At 44.9% G+C, this 18,070-nt stretch overlaps 1 protein-coding gene across 1 annotated transcript; it reads right to left on the minus strand.

The window, feature by feature from the left end:
* Nucleotides 1–615: 615 nt before the first annotated feature.
* On the minus strand, nucleotides 616–15,968 carry LOC115073356 (ryncolin-3-like). The gene is made up of 8 exons (XM_029571712.1): nucleotides 15,850–15,968; nucleotides 14,213–14,344; nucleotides 11,752–11,814; nucleotides 10,111–10,164; nucleotides 8,886–9,019; nucleotides 4,211–4,340; nucleotides 2,394–2,528; nucleotides 616–1,145 (listed from the first exon to the last, which is right to left on the minus strand). Exons 1-8 carry the CDS (start codon nucleotides 15,950–15,952, stop codon nucleotides 892–894), a joined length of 1,005 nt encoding a protein of 334 aa, XP_029427572.1. The 5' UTR covers nucleotides 15,953–15,968; the 3' UTR covers nucleotides 616–891.
* Nucleotides 15,969–18,070: the final 2,102 nt, after the last annotated feature.

Here is an 18,070-nt window from a genome sequence, read left to right on the forward strand (position 1 = left end):
AGAGGATCCGTCTGGTAATTTTACACAGCTGCTCTTCCTCAGGAGATTCTACGTCAGCCCCAGCAGCCAGCGTTAGCTGACAATGGTAACAACTTACGACAGAGCCCGTGTACCTTGGAGAGAGACTCGGCCTAAGCTTCACCTGGAGGTTCTGGACAGGAGGGCAACTTAGGAAAGGGGGAGGATCAGTCTGATCTCTCACCCTGGTTCCTCCAAACCTGACCAAGAGTTTTCCCCCTGCTATTTTCTAATTCCAGCTCAGTCAGAGCCAGGGCTGGAATCCAGCACCAGGAGCCTTCATTTGCAACTCCCTGGAGATAAATTTCTCTTATTTTCTATCCCCTCCCAACATAGCCAGTCTGATCCTAGCACTCACTGCAGTGGACCAGAGGCCATGTACTAGAGCTCCCCCTGGAACCCTGCAAGCGTAGGCCCTGAGTGTGGTCACTAGGGGTCACCAGTGCACAATGACCTCACCTCGCCTTCAGCCCCTGAGCCTCAGCCCATCCAGGGTGCAGGCCACAGGCTCGAAAATTAAACCCAGATCTGTCACATTTAGCACGGCCGAGTAAGCATTGGCTCAGCCCCTTTGTAAGGTGGCCTTGCTGCACTCTGGCTCCATCAACAAGGCAAATGTTTGCAGAATCGTGATCTTTTATTGTTTCCATGATACATAACAAGTGTTGATAATTCAGGGGGATGTCCTGCCCCCACGCCCACCTTAAAAATAAGCAGCTTACAGTTGATATCAGGGCACAAAAAGTTAGGAGGCTTGCTCTGGGTCACTCACTAAGCAGAGGACAGAGGAATCGATTCTAGGACCTTAGGTACATAACAGCGCTGTAAGTGATCTTACACTGCCGGTCCAAAATCAAAGCTACTGCTTACAGCCTACGCCCTCTGTGGTTTGATTTTCATATCCACATATTTGTAAGAGTAGTTATGTCCTTTGCCGGTTGACCAATTGATGCCGTCAGCGTATGAGGCATGGTTGCCCTTGAGGTACAGGCCATTCAGATTGGAGCTGTGGCAGTCACTGTACCACCAGGCCCCCTTGAACATCTGAGCACAGCTGCCACCATTAATATCGTTGTCCACATCCTTGGTGGAGAAGGAATAGTTATTGTGACCACTGAAGGAATCTCCTGTGGGAGAAACACACGATATTCAGCTCACCCACACCCATTCCCCCCCCCCCCAAAGACACCCTCTCTCCCACATTCCATTCCCCCCCCATCGCACCCTCGCTCCCATATTTCATCTCTCCCCCCACGGCAACTTCTCTCCCACATTCCACCCCCCCCATGGCAACCTCTCTCCCATAGTCCATCCCCCCCCCCATGGCAACCTCTCTCCCACATTCCATTCCCCCCCCCAATCGCACCCTCTCTCCCACATTCCATCCCCCCCCCCATCGCACCCTCTCTCCCATATTTCATCTCTCCCCCCACGGCAACTTCTCTCCCACATTCCACCCCCCCCATGACAACCTCTCTCCCATATTCCATCCCCCCCCATGACAACCTCTCTCCCACATTCCATTCCCCCCCCCCAATCGCACCCTCTCTCCCACATTCCATCCCACCCCCATCGCACCCTCTCTCCCATATTTCATCTCTCCCCCCCTCGGCAACTTCTCTCCCACATTCCACCCCCCCCCCCACGGCAACCTCTCTCCCATATTCCATCCCCTCCCCCAAGGCAACCTCTCTCCCACATTCCACCCCCCCCCCCATGGCAACCTCTCTCCCACATTCCCCCCCCCCCATGGCAACCTCTCTCCCATATTCCATCCCCCCCCATGACAACCTCTCTCCCACATTCCATTCCCCCCCCCCCAATCGCACCCTCTCTCCCACATTCCATCCCACCCCCATCGCACCCTCTCTCCCATATTTCATCTCTCCCCCCACGGCAACTTCTCTCCCACATTCCACCCCCCCCCCACGGCAACCTCTCTCCCATATTCCATCCCCTCCCCCAAGGCAACCTCTCTCCCACATTCCCCCCCCCCCCCATGGCAACCTCTCTCCCACATTCCACCCCCCCCCCCCAATGGCACCCTCTCTCCCACATTCCATCCCCCCCCCATTGCACCCTCTCTCCTATATTCTATCCCCCCCCCCATGGCAACCTCTCCTATATTCCATCCCCCTCCCCCATGGCAACCTCTCTCCTATATTCCATCCCCTCCCCCATGGCAACCTCTCTCCTATATTCCATCCCCCCCCCAATGGCAACCTCTCTCCTATATTCCATCCCCCCCCCCCCCCCATGGCAACCTCTCTCCCATATTCCATCCCCTCCCCCATGGCAACCTCTCTCCCATATTCCATCCCCTCCCCCATGGCAACCTCTCTCCTATATTCCATCTGCCCAGGGCAGCGACTCACCCATGTTCCCTTTAGAATAGGCTCCCACAACAAGTTTATATTTCTCTGCTTCTCCAAGGATTTTAAAACTAACATATTCTGCAAATCCGGATTCACCCTCAAAATCTTTTACATCAATCCTTAGCTGGTATGTTCCTGGAATCAGTGAAAGAGGAACAACACGGTATTAGAGCCTGTCACGACTCCATTTTCTTTCTCCAAGACTGGGAGGGCTGCCAGAAACTACAGAGTGAGAGAGACGACAGCGTGAGACAGCAGAGAGAATCGAGGAGCCGTGCGAGAGATCGGGGAAGATGCAGGGAGAAAGAGAGGATGATAAAAATGAATGGACATCTTATTTTATCCCGTGTGGCTGGACTTATTAAATGATGCTCCAAACCACCAGCCGCAAGCTCACAGGCCGATGCAGGAAGGTGCGTTCAGCTGAATGCACCCTCCTGCCTGCACTTCAGTGCATGTTTTCTGTGCGCAAAACTTACTGCTGATGCTAAGTGCCCTCATATGGAAATCCCATACAAAAGAGGGCATTAAGCACTGCAGTACCCCCCGATGCAGAGAGACTGCCTGTAGCCAGCATACTGCTCTTAGCACTGGAAATTTAACTTCTGGGTGAGAGCTGGTGTTAAGTTTCCAGCACTACTGTACTGGTTCTTAAAACCAAGAAACAATGGGGAAAAAGTGGAAAAAATATAGTCTGGAACACTTACCTGGATAAGTACAGACTTATTCAGGTAAGTGGCAGCAGCAGCCATCCCTTACTTGGCCAAGTCAGTACTTATGCAGCCATCTAGTGTGGTTCACGGGTAGTTAGCTAGATAACCAGTGGTGGACTGCACCAGCAGTACTTATCTGGGTAAGTGGTGGTGACCTGTCAGCGATGCCTTCCCCCCACCTTCCCGAGTTAAAATGTGTGTGTGACCTGTGCAGAACACACACGTTACACAGGACACACTTTGTTAAACTCCCCATGCATTAGAATAGCACTAGCTTACCACATCAGGAGTTAAAAATGCAGCACAGAGATCAATGCCCAGATTACTGCATTGCCTGTCAGTGGAACCGGTGTAATAAAGTGCGCTAGGCTCGGTGCACTGCATTACTTTAGTTTTACAGGACAGTTTTGTGTGCTAAAATTACTTCCCATGTAGCAAGGGTTTACAAAATATATGCACTAAAACAGGAAGTAAAAAAGCGAGCTACCTAGATCCAAGAGCCTTTGATCTTTGTAATTCCATAGTTAAAGGTGCAAGTTAAACTGAAGTTTAAGTTATCTTCCTCCTCTAACTACTGAAGTTAAGAGAGTAGTGAATTAATTATCATTTTAGCTCACTTTACCATCATTTTACTGTGCTGGTTTTAGTGCTGATTTTTTTTAAACTACTGGGTGCAGTGCACATCATTATCTTATTCTAGCAGAAGTAAACTGGCCATCTTTTGCACAGTATTTAAAAAATCAGCACCAAATATCTTAGCTAATGTTCAAGAAATGTAGGACTTTCACACCAAAATGAAAATGAACTTTACCAGTAAGTACTAAATGTAGAGTAACGCATGCACTGATACTCCTAGCCTGCTGGATCTGGTACGGAGAAACTCATTCCCTTTTTATTTTCTGCTTGGCATGAGGTCATATATCATAGGAAGTGCTTTAGGAGCCTGTTTAGATGCATGGAGCTTTATAATTTGAGATCATTATTATTGCTATCCTGTCTTTTGACTCCTGTCCTAAATACAGTGAAGATATACACAAATTGTGCTCTGTCTTCTCCTTCCTGTTTCTCCATCACTTTGCTACCTTCCTGTGCCTTGAGACTCACCCGTGCTTGTGAGGAGATGGATGTTCTCATTCCCCAACCAGAACTCAGACTCCTGCCTCCCAAATCCTTTTCTGTAGTCCTCCCAGTTACGGTAGAAATCCACTGACCCATCCTGCCGCCTTTGGAAGACCTGATGGACACAAGTCACAGACTATCAGGGTTCTGTCTCCTCAAAGAGATAAAAGGCAATGGGATCACTCCAGCGGGATCGGGCCGACAGGAAGCTGGGGAGGCCAGGAAACATGCACTGCCCAGCAATCACACCTAGGAATAGGTCCAAGGCTGCATTTGTGCCTGCTTCCAGAAGGAGCTATGATCCGTGCCCCCCAGCTAGAAGGATTACAGTGGGGAAAATTCCAGCTGCCAGGAATGAAGGCCCATGGCCAATTATGGTTTGTTTCATTTTATATAGCAGCATCTCATATAACTTTATCATATTGTATGGTATATCGCATGGGTCTTTTAAGTAATGCAAGTAATGTATAATTAAATAAATGACTTACCATCTATGACCTATGGCCTACACCCTAAAGAAGTGCAATGTTCCAGCAGGATCAGCAGGCAGTGCACATGCTTCTCATATAGATGCAAGGGGATGACCCCTCAGTTACAGCAGTGAGCAGAATTGAAACAGTTTATTGGGCTAGAAACCCAGGCATCCAAGATGGATAATTGACCCCCAAAGTGAAAGGATATAGGGCAGAGCTTCCCAATCCTGCCTGGAGGACCCCACAGCTAGTTATGTTTTGGGATATCCACAATAAATCAGCATTAGGTAAATCTGAACATGCCGATCTTTGGGGTATTCAGATTCATCCCCTGCATCTTTATTATAGATATCCTGAGGTCCTGACTGGCTGTAAGATCTCAAGGACAGGTTTGGGAAGTCTGGACATAGAGAAAGACCTTCAATTGCTGTAATGGAAAAAAGATGAGGAATGTGAATAAGAACAGAATTGGGAGTGGGGGAATGACAGCTGACCCAGTGTGTGTGTGTGTGTGTGTGTGTGTGTGTGTGTGTGTGAGAGAGAGAGACACACAGAGTGTGTATGCGAGTGAGTGAGGGAGCATGTGTGAGAGAGAGGGTGAATGTGTGGAGTCAATGAGGGAACATGTGAGTGAGAACAAGCATAGGTGAGTTAGAGAATGTGTTTACATGAGACAGAGGATAAAGTTTGTGCACCCCTTCTCCCATGATAATCTGAAAGTGACTGGAAATCAAAGTTCCCAAGTGTGAGAGCAGATCATTTTTTTATCCTTATTATTGAGTGTTATTTGATGTCTGCTGTTATGAAATATTTATTTAAAAAAATGTACATACCACTCAGGTACAGGTTCAAAGCAGTCAACAAAATAAATATAAAATGCCAAGCATACAGATAAATTCTATAAGATCATAATAAGGTCATTCTCTTCCTGAAAGTACAATTCTTAGCCTACCTGCAGGACCAGTGCAAGAGTATTTGATGCCATAGGTGAAACTATGGTCATGCACCCCTCATCCTCTGCCCCCAAGGAACCTCTAGCACAGCACTCCCTTCTGCCAGCAGCAGTGGCTCCAGCACAATGCTCCCTTCTTTGATGATATTGGCTTCTGGATTTTGCCACTCCCAAAAGTTTGGCACTCTAGGCACTTGCCTAGTTGTGGGAAATTATTTTAAGCAGGAGTTAGCTGCAGTAGAGTATTGTGTTGCAATAGACAAGAATGAAGCAGAGAAAATCACTGATATTTTTAGTGTAATTATTTAATATAAGGCCTATAAGTTCTGAGAATAAATTTGCCATTTTTCTTAGCCTGCTTGTAACAAAAAAAACTGTAACAAAACACAAGTTCTGAGATCAGATATATTGAAAGAGCAGTTAGTCAGAGCAAATATGTGAGGAAAACAGGACTTAGCCTCTTGGCCACACCCAGCTGTTTGTTACTGATGGGATAACGCACAGTTGGGGGCCTCAACTGGAGTGGTCCAGAGAAAGAAACTAGGAGGAAGGTCAGAAGAATTAACTTAAAAAGAGCAACATGAGACAGGCTGTTTGAAATCAGAGAACCAACAGCTGAGGGAAAGCTTTTTGGACATTACCAGTCTTAATGAAGTGACCCATGAAGTAGAGAAAAGCCTTTTGGACACTATCAGTGGTTAATGAAGTGACCAATGAGTCATTGATGACTTTCCAATGCATTGTGTTTACAGATTTTCCAAAATATCTCACATCGGGAACTGTAAGGGAAGTATTTTGTGTAGATATTCTTTAATACAAATTGTAATCTTGTATGCTTTTTATTGCTTATTCTCAGACAGATAAGTAAACTTCTATACTTGTAAATAAGTGTGTTGTGTATTCTGTGACATCTAACCTACCAGTCAGCCACCCCGCTTTTTACACCAGTTTGTCTAATAGAAGCATTGGCCCTGCCTACCTGCCTAGAAAATTCAAAAGCAGATTGTTGTTCAATTATTGGCCACCTACTCAAATGCCAGCTGAAAGTAGTAAGTGTTAAGCAATTTCCTTGGACACCTGTCAGATGCAACTGCTCTGGGAGATTATGCCAATAAATCAGGCCAGCAATGGAAAACACTCTCTCTTGAGTTTCAAAGAGATGTGCAGCCTTGGAGGAAGAACAGCCAGCAAGCCATATTGTGATGATTCCAGAATGCACAGGGTAATTATAAATACACAGCATAGAGCCAATCCAAGGAGATTCAATTTTGCCTAACATTTTATGAATTAGCATAACTGTCTTATATTTAATTCTCCATTCAATAGGAAGCAATGGTATTTACTAAGTAAATACCATTGCTTCCTATTGAATACTAAGTAAATACAATTTTCATGGCATATATCTATCCATTTTATATCGCTTGTTAATTTGTACAGTTTTACCCCTGTTTTCTCCCCCCCACCTTCCCTGCTACCCAGTTCACCTATCAGTTCTTTGTAAAGCCCAATTGGCTACTTTATGTTACATGGAAACCGATGTGATGTTATCCTAACGAATGTCGGTATACAAAAATTGCAAATAAATAAATTAATAAATAAGTATTGGCGTGATATATGTTCTCTCATCCCTGAATCTGCCAGCATGCAGGCTGCAGTGTTCTGAACAACTTGGAGTGCTCAAAGTATATGTCTAGGAGCTCAGTAATCCACAATCCAGTGGCAGCACTGAGAGGAGAGGATCACCTTGCTAGTGGCTGAAGAAAATTGCTAAGTACTGCTTGGGGAAATTTTAGAAATTAAAAGATTTGGGGAGAAGTAAACTATTGGGGTATATTGTTTAGTGTGTTTGTATAGTAGAGATAAGCTTAGTTTTTCTGTGTCGGGTCTGATATCGGTTCGGGCGCTTCGTTGGAAAATTTCGTTTTCCCACGGATCGTTTTTCGGTGGCACAGATTGGGAAAAACGAGCTGGAAAACGAATCGAAAAAACCCACCCCAATTCTTCAATTTTACTTTATTACAACCCCCCCCCACCGGTGCCTTTGGTCGGCCCCTGTCACATCATAAGGGCAAAGGGCACCGGTGCCATTTTGATTCATCGTAGGCCCGACGGCCTGAGAGGGAGACACCACTCGCGGGACCCCGCTGGACCACCAGGGCTTTTAGTAAGTCTTGGGGAGGGGGTTGTAATAAAGTAAAATTGAAGGGTGGTTTTTAAAAAAATAAATGTGCCCCTCCCCCCTGCACTAACCCGAAAAACAAATTTTCCCCAAAGTTCGGGGAAAATCCATTTCGGGGTTCGGGTCCCCTGAACCAGGACAAATTAGGCAATTTCGTGATAAAAGAATGCACATCTCATTGTATGTTTGTATTAAATAGCTTGTCAGAAGCCAGGCAAAATAACTAGAAGTTTGTATGTTTGTATTAAATAGCTGGTCAGAAGGCAGGCAAAATAACTAGGAGTTTGTATGTTTGTATTAAATAGCTGGTCAGAAGGCAGGCAAAATAACTAGGAGTTTGTATGTTTGTATTAAATAGCTAGTCAGAAGGCAGGCAAAATAACTAGGAGTTTGTATGTTTGTATTAAATAGCTAGTCAGAAGGCAGGCAAAAATCAGACATTCGTGTGTTTGTCTTTCCTTCTTCCCACCCCTCTCCCACCCACGGCTCATATTTTGATTTATAGGCAGGTGACACTTTCACATTAAAACAAAATAATAATACAAAAATGTAATCAGCCTTTTAACTTAAACTCAGGATTGCCCCAGGCCTTATCAAGAGTTTAATCATCCCCTTGTAGATCACTACCTGATAAATAGTGACTACACTAATAAATTTAAAGGACCCTAATTGTACTCATTCCTACCCCCATAGAAAACTAAACGTAACTAGGAACGTCTAGCAGCAAGAGGGGGGCCTTTCAATATCTGAATGGCTGTAACACATCCCACATCCTTCCTCTGTTCTAGGATATATGTAGGAAGGTCCCCGGCTCATACCTCCTAGTGTCTCTCAGTATCTGCCTCTGCTAATGCTTTTGTCAGTACAGTATGAACCTGCATAGGTTTGTGTTTGTAGGGTGGTGTCTAGGTAGATGCAGGTGGACAGTTTAGGAGTGAGAGGGGTAAGTCTTTCCTACTCTTTGCCTGTTCCCCCCTGTGTGGTGGGGGAAGGCTCCTGGAGACAGAGGGTTGGGGGGGGGGGGAGGTTTGTCTATTTGTTTTCCTCCTCACTTACCAGCCAGCCACCCTCTTCGGTCTCCATGTCGCAGAAGACGTGAAGCTCTTTCCCAGATTCTAGGTGCACGGTGTACCACCCACTCAGGGTGTGCCCAAAGTCCTGCAGCTCCTTACAGTTCCTCGCCGTGGTACCTTTGCCAATGCAAAGCAGGACATTCATTAGAGAAACATAAAATTAAAAAAAATATATATATTCAAATTATCCTTAGGGGAAGGAAGAGGGAAGTTGGGGCTGAGTGAGGGCTGGAGGAAATGAGAACTAGGAGAGGGAAGGCTGGTATGTGTAGGGCTTCCAATGAGACCTAAAGATCCTCTGTGCTTGTCCCACCTCAGGGGGGAGGCCATTCCATGCACCCACCATGGTTTCCGAGACGATGGGGTCATGCCATCGGAGATAGGCTAGGTCAAGTCCTGGTCTGCTTTTCATAGCAACACAGAAATGCAATGAGGTAAAACCAGGACTGGATCTGCCTGACTCTTATGAGCCGGAGAAGCCCAGGTGGGGGGTGGACTGAGGCGGTGGCGGGGCGTCACAACCCCCACCCTTCCCATGCTCAGACTTGGCCTTGCTGTCTCTGGCAGCCCAGCTCCTCCCTCTGTCCTTGAAGGTTGCCGCCTGGCAAGTGAGCCGTGAGGCCACCAGTGCTAACACTAAGTTATCTTGGATAACTCCGCTAGCAATTAAGCCAAAAAAAAGTTATTGCTGTTTCCATTGTTTGGTCTGATCAATTTAAAGTCTGAGGACTTGCTTTTGAAGAGCTCCTTCTGCTTTGATATCGGTTCAGCGCGATTATAAACTGGAGTGGGGGAGGGGCTGGTGCTGCGCTGACCCTCAGAGCTCCCAGGCATCAAGAGGCCTTAGGAACATAGCAAACGGGAGGATTGGGGCCATAATAAAGATGCTCACCTTTTGTTCAAAGTAAAAGTGTAAAATCAGAAGAAATAAAATATATTAGCACAAAAGGAACTCAGAAAAGAGAGGATGAAAGGGAGTTCTGAAAAGCATGGAAGTTGCTAAGTTGTGGGATCCGGGCTCTCTCTTGATGTTTGCTGCCGGGGTCCGGGACAGATTGATGGAGGTGGAAGGGTCTTTGGGGTTTTCTCCAGACTCTTTTTTTTTTTTTATCAAAGAAGGCAGGCTGGGATCTCAGGTCATGAAGCATCGCCTGCCTTGGCGGATCCTGGATGTTTTTGAGCAGCATCTGATGCACCAACTCTCTTACCTTCCGTTCCTCTGTCGCCCTTCTCTCCTGCTCTCCCAGGGGCACCTGCGCTACCTGGAGGGTTGGGGAGAAGAGAGGCTCTCAGCTTTAACTGCTTGGATGACAAGAACCAATTCTGAAAGGACATTGGGATATTGTGGACTTCCTTCCACAGCCAGAGCAGGCACAAAACTATGTCAACACAGTCATGAATGATTTTAGTTGCCTGCATCATTCCTACAGAGGGGAGCTCCATCATTCATCCATATTTTTATTTATGTTTTTGGAGCACATGTTTGTTATTTCCTTTTGCTTCTTTATCATCTTATATACCACACATGATGTTTATAAAGCATTTATGTTTTGCTGGATGAATTCAACCATAAAAATGGGTTTCCTCCACTGCCAGTACTTCACACCCTGACTGGATAATCTAAGCAGTGAGACAGCAAGGGCTGTGTACTGGATTTAGGTCTTCAAGTCCTGCCCTCTGCTAGGTGCACTTTCAGCTGTTACAATGGCATTGATTTTTTATTGCATGCACTATTTTGGATTTTTGATATCCCCTCACCCTTTGATATCATCTGATGCTGAGGCTGTTGAGCCTTTCTGATTTGCATGTGCTTTCATATTATGGATGTCTGGGAATTAATTACTGCCCTTATGTCTGGGAACTTTTCATAGCATTTTGAAAATGCCCTACATTGGATTCTTCAGCCCTGATGCAGATTCTGTCCAGGATTGTTTTTAAGGCTTTCTTCCCTAAAAAATAACCCCCCAAAATCATATATCTACTATTGACTTTGTCCATCTCTGTACACATTATTTCCTGAATCATTCGACCTACAGCACCACATTTTCAGGACAGGTATATGTGTAAAAAAGCTTTCCTAGAAATCTTACTGATCTAGTTTTCGAAGGGAAAAATGCTCATACAAATTGCTTGGCAAATCTTTTCTGACTTGTATTTTTGCTTTTCTGGGTCTCCCCCATCAGAAGTCTCTCTAGGCATCTGTGCGTTTTGGGGATTTCATGTCAGGAAGGATCCAATATTTTTTTCAGTACATGGCTTGGCCTGTATCTGATGTCCTGGAGTTTTCTAAAGGGCTGGACGGAGGTGGTGGCTAGACTGGGGGCTGGACTGAGACGGTGTGCAGTGTCACAACCCTTCCCATGCTCAGACTTGGCCTTGCTGGCTCTGACAGCCTGGCTCTTCCATTTATCTTTGAAGGTTGCCACTTGACCAGTGAGCTGTGAAGCCATCTGTAGTAACAAAATAGTTATTAATTGTGCTAGAAGTTAAACAAAGTTATTGCTTTTTCCATTTTTTTGGTCTGATCTATTTAATTTCTGAGGAGTGGTATTGAAGAGTTCTTCTCCTTCCTCATTCTCCTACTACTGCTAGCAGTTATTTCTGTAACAGTGCCAGATGCATGCAGCTTGCAGCAGCATTATAAAATGTAAGTAATTCTGCTGGTGCTGCTGTGCTGCTTCTCATCAGAACCCCATTCATCACATGAACATATGAATACAGCACAAACAGATGGAGAGTGGGGAAGGGGGAAATATTTTAAATAAACACTGCAGGGGGGGGGAGAGAGCAGTTTGGCCATAATAAAAGCTGCTGACTGATAATGAAAGTCACGGTGTCAACTCTCTTACCTATATCTCCTCTATCTCCCTTTGGTCCTTGTTTTCCAGGTATCCCAGGTGCACCTTTCTCACCTAAAACATGGGAGGAAGGGAAAGGAGAAAAGAGACACTCAAATTTAGCTGGTTGAATGAGTAGAACCATTCCTCTGAAGGACTGAAGCCAGTCACCTATTCAGGTGCCTGCGATGCCAAACTCTTCATTCCCAGAGCTGTCAGGGATTCATGGAGATAGAGGAGTGAGGTGCAAGTGTTGGGATTCAGTGTCTGTTTCCAAGTATGCTGGGATTTGTAGTCTCATTGTTAGGGGTGGGGTTGGGGGTCTGCTGTTGGAGCTGAGGTTGCTGCAGGGGCAGTGTTCACAATCGCTGTTGGGTGAGGGAGTCCCAGTCATTGCACAACAGCAGCACCTAGTGGTTGGAATCAAAGCCCATGGTTGCAGGGTTCCAGAAGGAGGCCTGGTGAATGGCTCTGCACACAGGACTGGTGTAGGTGGAATTGGAAGGAGAAATAAGAGAGGGGACATATTTCCCGTTAGATGTGAAGGAAAGCTCATAGGGCTGGATTCCACAGCAGTTTCAAATGCCCAGAAGAAAAACTGCTGATTAAAAAAAAAAAAAAGAGAGAAATTGTCCCATCCAAAAAAATAAAAGGAATTCATTGTACAAAAAGTTCAGGCACAACCCTCATCCCTGCCCTTTCTCCAACATCATGCCTGCAGCACTCCCAAAATCTCCATCCTGCTGCATCCTGATCCAAGCCCCATTCTTCCTGGGCCTGAAATATTGCAAGTCACTGCTCTGTGACCTTCTGACTCTGTTGTACATGAGGCCTGTGTAATGAAGGTGTGAAAGGCTGAGTGCACATTTCTATTCATGTTTTTGCATGCATAACTTTACTCATGATTTAATAAACATGTTAGCACACAAAATCTATGCACACAAATGAAGCACACCTCTATGTAAAGCCCATGTTAATGAAGGCATTAGCTATTACTCCACACTGCAGGGAGAGGTGTTAAAGTCCTGACAGCTTAACTCACGGGGGTTTGTTTTTTTTTAATGCTGAAAATTGAACTTCTGGATCAGGGATGAAATACAAGTTAAGGCATATTTCTGGCAGCTAGCGCTAGTCTATAGAGTGGTGAGATCATGGTCCTGATCCTGGGGTTCCTGAGCTTAGGTCTCCCGAGTCCCGGGTACACATCACACTTGGAAACCCCAGGTCTGGAACCATGTGCTCTTCAGAAATGTGAGTTAACTTTTATTCCTTCTCTGATCCAGAAGTCCAAAACTAAAAAATAAATAATAAAAAAGTGAGCTAATCAGAAGGGGTATCGGTGTCCAGGAATCCCCAAGCCAGAGTGACGTCTTTTCTGCCATCTGCCTCCTTCATAGTTCTTACAATACATCCTATTGTAATGTACATGGTTCCCTTCTCAAATTCTAGGTTCATGCACAAGCTCCTACTTATCTATAAAATGCCATCCTGCCCATATTTCTGTCCTCTCCTTCAGCACCACAAGCCCATGGTTCCCTCTGTTTCAAGTCTGATATCTTGCTATCTGTGCATCACATTAGTCTACACTACTACTCTCCTTTCCCTCTCTCCCTAAAAAAAAATAAAATAAAAATCCAGCCTGCTACCTTCCTTCCTTCCTATCTAAATGAAGGGTTTTTCTCTTCCTATCCCAATTCCTAATACTCCAGTATTCCCCATCTGGGCCCATGCATCTGATTTCTCTGTACCATACCCTAAATGTCTTTTTAAAAGCTAATTATAAATATATTAAGTTAGTCCAATAAAAAAAGGAATTGCCTATTTTTATGGGTTTGTATTCTAACAGAGCAAGCACACTGTTGCAATCTTTACGGTAAGAACCCCTTCCCTAAGACACTAAGAAAATGCATTGTGTACAGAATGCATCTGTACCTCCCCTATGCTACTGTAACATGCTTGAACTCATGTTGAAATAGCCTGACATAAATAAATGAGGATGAGGATGATGATGTGAACCTATGGAAGTAACTGGGAGCCTGCTGGTAAGTTCCAGTGCTGGGAGGCGTTTCTTCTGCTGTACCCCAGGAGGGAATGCTGTGCGCTGCTTTCCAATGGTGCTCATTTGTGGTCGCTTACACAGGATGTACAGCAGGGTGCTTTTACCAGAACATTTAAAAGAGCTGGTCAATTATTCCTTCATGTGACTAGTGGAAACAGTCCATCGATCTATACAGGATCCATCTATAACACTGCATGCTTACACACACACACACACACAAACACACACACACACACACACAGTATCGATCTCTACAGGATCCATCTATAACGCTGCATGCTTACACACACACACACACACACACAGTAGCTGTAGCTAGACAGAATGTCTGCATTGTCTATTATATCATTGATTCTCCTTCTATGATGTCCCTTGGAAGATTAACTACAATTTTTTTTGATATTTTCCTCTTACCTTGGATTCCTGGAGAGCCCATGGCCCCTTTTTCACCAGGTAACCCATTTGTTCCGGGTAGTCCAGGCACTCCAGCTTGACCCTGAAAGAAGACTGTCTTGTCTAGTCCACAGTGGACTAATCCTTTCAACTCTGGAGGAAAAAAAGACAGAGAGGCAGGAACCATATGGGATAGAAAAGGATGTTCCAGGCTACAGCAATGTGATGTGTCCCATAATTCTAACTCTGGAAACGGTACAGAAAGCAGCAGAGCCAGGGGAAGCTGAAGAAAGGGACTTCTTTATTTCTAATTTCCATGTAATCAATCCTACAATGCCTGGTAGTTAGAGCAGTGGACTATGAACCAGGGAAACTAGGGTTCAGATTCCACAGCCACTTCTTACAACCTTGGGTAAGTCTCTTCACCCTCCATAGCAGGGGTTCCCAACCTATCCTGGGGACCCTCATCCAGTCGGGTTTTCAGGATATCCACCTTGAATATGCACGAGAGAAAATTTGCATGCACTGCCTCCAAAACATGCACATTTTCTCTCGTGCATATTCATTGTGGATATCCTGAAACCCTGACTGGCTGGGGGGTCCCCAGGATAGGTTTGGAACCACTGCTCCATAGCCTCGCATTCAAACTTAGGGGGTCATTTACTAAGCATTTTTCCCATAGATACAAAATGGGATAAAAGCTTTTGTAAATGAACCCCTTAGATTGTGAGCTCTTGGCAATAGGGAAACACTTACAGTACCTGAATGTAATCCACTAGCTTAAAGGTGTAATATAAATCAAATAAATAAATATAAAATAAATTGCATATAACATATGCCCTCTGGGGACAAGGAAATATCTACAGAACTTGAATGTAATCTGCTTTGAAGTGCCTAAAAGTCAGAATATAAATCTAATCAATAAATCTAATTAAAAATAAATGCAAAATCATGTATACGAAATAAATGTTAAATACAATTTTAAAATAGCACAGCATTAAGTACCAGAGGAACAAACTGGATGATGTATATAAGAATGAAAAACTTTCAGCACCCTTTTTCTTAAAACTACTCTCTCTCAATTAGGGTAAAATACTCTTTTTTATCTACAGGCCAATACAACTCCGATTATAATCCGAAAATAAACATACCCCTAATCTAGATTCTGAAGCAATAGCCTTAGCAAAATGTTAAAGAGGTATACTGCCATTTCCCTAGACTCGGTAATCTTGGGTTTTTCTGATGAACAACAAAAAAACGTTTTTACTGATACTCTGCTCCCAAAAGGGAGAGCAGAAAACACTCTCAGCTGAGGACTGTGGCTGCCTTGCAGGAGAGTATTGGCAAACTCAATGCTTTAAATGTTGTGGGTGCCAGGTCACGAAAAAAAAACCTGAAAAGGGAACTCAATTGGAAGTGAATGGAAGCCTTCGGCACCGCAGCTCCAGCGGGCAGAGCCGGGATGATACCGGAGAAGAACCGAGAGTCACCGGAGCAGGGGCTGGCTGCACCCCAGAGGACTGCAGGGTACAGAGAGAGAGCAGCCAGAGTCGGGCGAGGGGGGGGGGGGGGGGGGTGAACGCTGCAGATAAGCGTTAACAAAAGCATCACAGATCAAATAAAGTTTCTGGGCATTTTCTCCCCTCCTTTATACTCACGAGAGCAGACATTGGACTCGGACTCTTCCAGAAAGACCAGGATTGGCATGGAAGTAAAAATAGTCAGTGCCAGAAAGGAGGAACCGCCTTTGCCAGGGCTCATTGTGCTGTGCTGCGGCCTCCGCTACCTCTGGCCCAGGAGCAGGCTCAGAGGTCTTTTATACCCAAGAAACCGCAGTTAAAAATAGGCAAAAAGTGGAGAATACACATTTTCTCTTCCTGTTAAAAGGAAAGGGGCTTTAAGGGTCACCAGTAAGTTCTTGCTGTTCTCACTGTGTGCAGCATCTCTTCTCACGAACAGGGAACTCAATAGCTAGATGGTGAAATCTTAGCTTGGGAGCCTGGAGTTGATAAATATGCCCTCTCCCCCAAACACAAGCACCCTGCACCCTCAATATCCCATGCACACGAACCTGCAAGGTGATCATTACACCCACAGCAGGGAGGCGGCGCAGCAGGGACCTGGTGCTGCATGAGCACAAGCTTTCCAATGCCACCATAAACACATGGCAGGCATCAAAAATGATATACAGGACACTGCACCACCATGAAAAGGCACCAACTTGCCAATGAGAGCAGATTTAGCAAAGAGATGCACGAGCCCCTCCGGCATGTCAGACTGGCTAAGCTCTCTGGCTCACGACCGGTATGAAAGAAAGCTTTCCAATCCCGTCTCGTCGCCTCACAGCCAGTTGGATTTTCAGGAAAGCCACACTGAATATGCATAACATTTAAATATAGTATGCACGTTGATCTCTTATGTATACCTGTATTGCTCCATGGTGAGACCTCATCTTGCATACTGTGTGCAATTCAGGTCACCACATCTCAAAAAAAGATAGAGTTGCACTGGAGAAGGGTGACTAAAATGATAAAGGGGATGGAACAACTCCCCATGAGGAAAGGCTAAAGAGGTTAGGGCTGTTCACCTTGGAGAAGAGAGGCAGTTGAGAGGGGATTAGGATAGAGGTCAATAAAATCATGAGAGGACTAGAAGGGGTAAATTTGAATAAATTATTTACTCTTTCAGATAATAGGAGGACTAGGGGGCACTCCATGAAGTTAGCAAGTAGCGCATTTAAAACAAATCAGAGAAAATTCTCTCACTCCATGCAAAATTAAGCTCTGGAATTCCTTGCCAGAAGATGTGGTTAAGACAGTTAGTTTAGCTGGGTTTAAGAAAAGGTTTGGACAAGTTCTTGGAGAAACCTATAAACTTAGTCAAGTTGACTTGGGAAATAGTCACTGCCTAGTACCAGCATGGGATTTATTTAATGTTTGGGTACTTGTAACCTGGATTGGGCACTGCTGGAAACAGGATACTGAGCTTGATGGACCCTCAGTCTGACCCACTATGGCGACTTCTTATGTTTTTTGTGAAGATCCTGAAATCTGAGTGTGGAGTGTCAGACAGGTTTGATAAGCCCTGCTGTAATGCCTCTGCCACTCTGCTCCTGAAGTAATCAAGCAGTTCCTCCTCTATGCCATGGAAAGCTGAGGAAGAAAGAGGTAATTATTTGTAACTAGGTAAAGTGCAGTCACTACAGATCAGCACCTTCTGCCTGCATGGTCACTGCTGAGAAACCGTGGGAGTATAAGAGTTATTGAGGGGATGTCTAATGTTCCAAGCATGGAGGTTAGTAGAAGTCTGCCAGGCTGGGTCAGACAAAGGATCCATCAAGTCCCTGGCACAATCCCACATAGATAAGAGTCCATGTTGCTCATTCCAAGTCTACCTGCTTAGTTTAGACTTTTCCCACCAGCATCTTATCCAAATTTTAGAGTTCAGGCATCCTAACTGCCTTTATCACATCCATCAGCAATTCAATCCAGAGCTTAAGTATGTGTTGAGAAAAATAGGTTCTGGTTTGTTCTAACTGTTACAAGGAACTCACTAAAGTATCACCTCCTGTTTTTTTTGAATGAGAAAGCTGGTATTTTTGGGCACAGAATTACTACCCCCAAAGTTAGGGATATAACCCCCCCTCCCTCTGTGATTTCAGCTCCATCATTCCTTCTGGTGTACTACAGCCTGTATTCAATATATATTCCATATTCAGACAGTCTGGATAGCAAAAGGTAGCCAAATGAACTTATTCAATAGTAAGGATGTGCATTTGTTACATCTACTTTGGCGAGTACATATGTACCTCGCCCACTATAGTAAATGTGGGAAAAAAAGGAAAAATAAAGTAGGTATGTATTTTTAACATTGAGTTAT

The sequence above is a fragment of the Rhinatrema bivittatum genome, chromosome 11, assembly GCF_901001135.1.
Source record: "Rhinatrema bivittatum chromosome 11, aRhiBiv1.1, whole genome shotgun sequence".
Classification (NCBI taxonomy): Eukaryota; Metazoa; Chordata; class Amphibia; order Gymnophiona; family Rhinatrematidae; genus Rhinatrema; species Rhinatrema bivittatum.

Bases quoted from the DNA above. Each gene is read 5' to 3' on its own strand.
- LOC115073356 (XM_029571712.1), bottom strand. From the start codon at position 15,952: ATGAGCCCTGGCAAAGGCGGTTCCTCCTTTCTGGCACTGACTATTTTT. The intron at 10,165-11,751 runs GTAAGAGAGTTG...CCAACCCTCCAG, and splicing joins GGGAGATAGAGGAGATATAG to GTAGCGCAGGTGCCCCTGGG. The intron at 2,529-4,210 runs GTGAGTCTCAAG...CACTGATTCCAG, and splicing joins CCATCTCCTCACAAGCACGG to GAACATACCAGCTAAGGATT.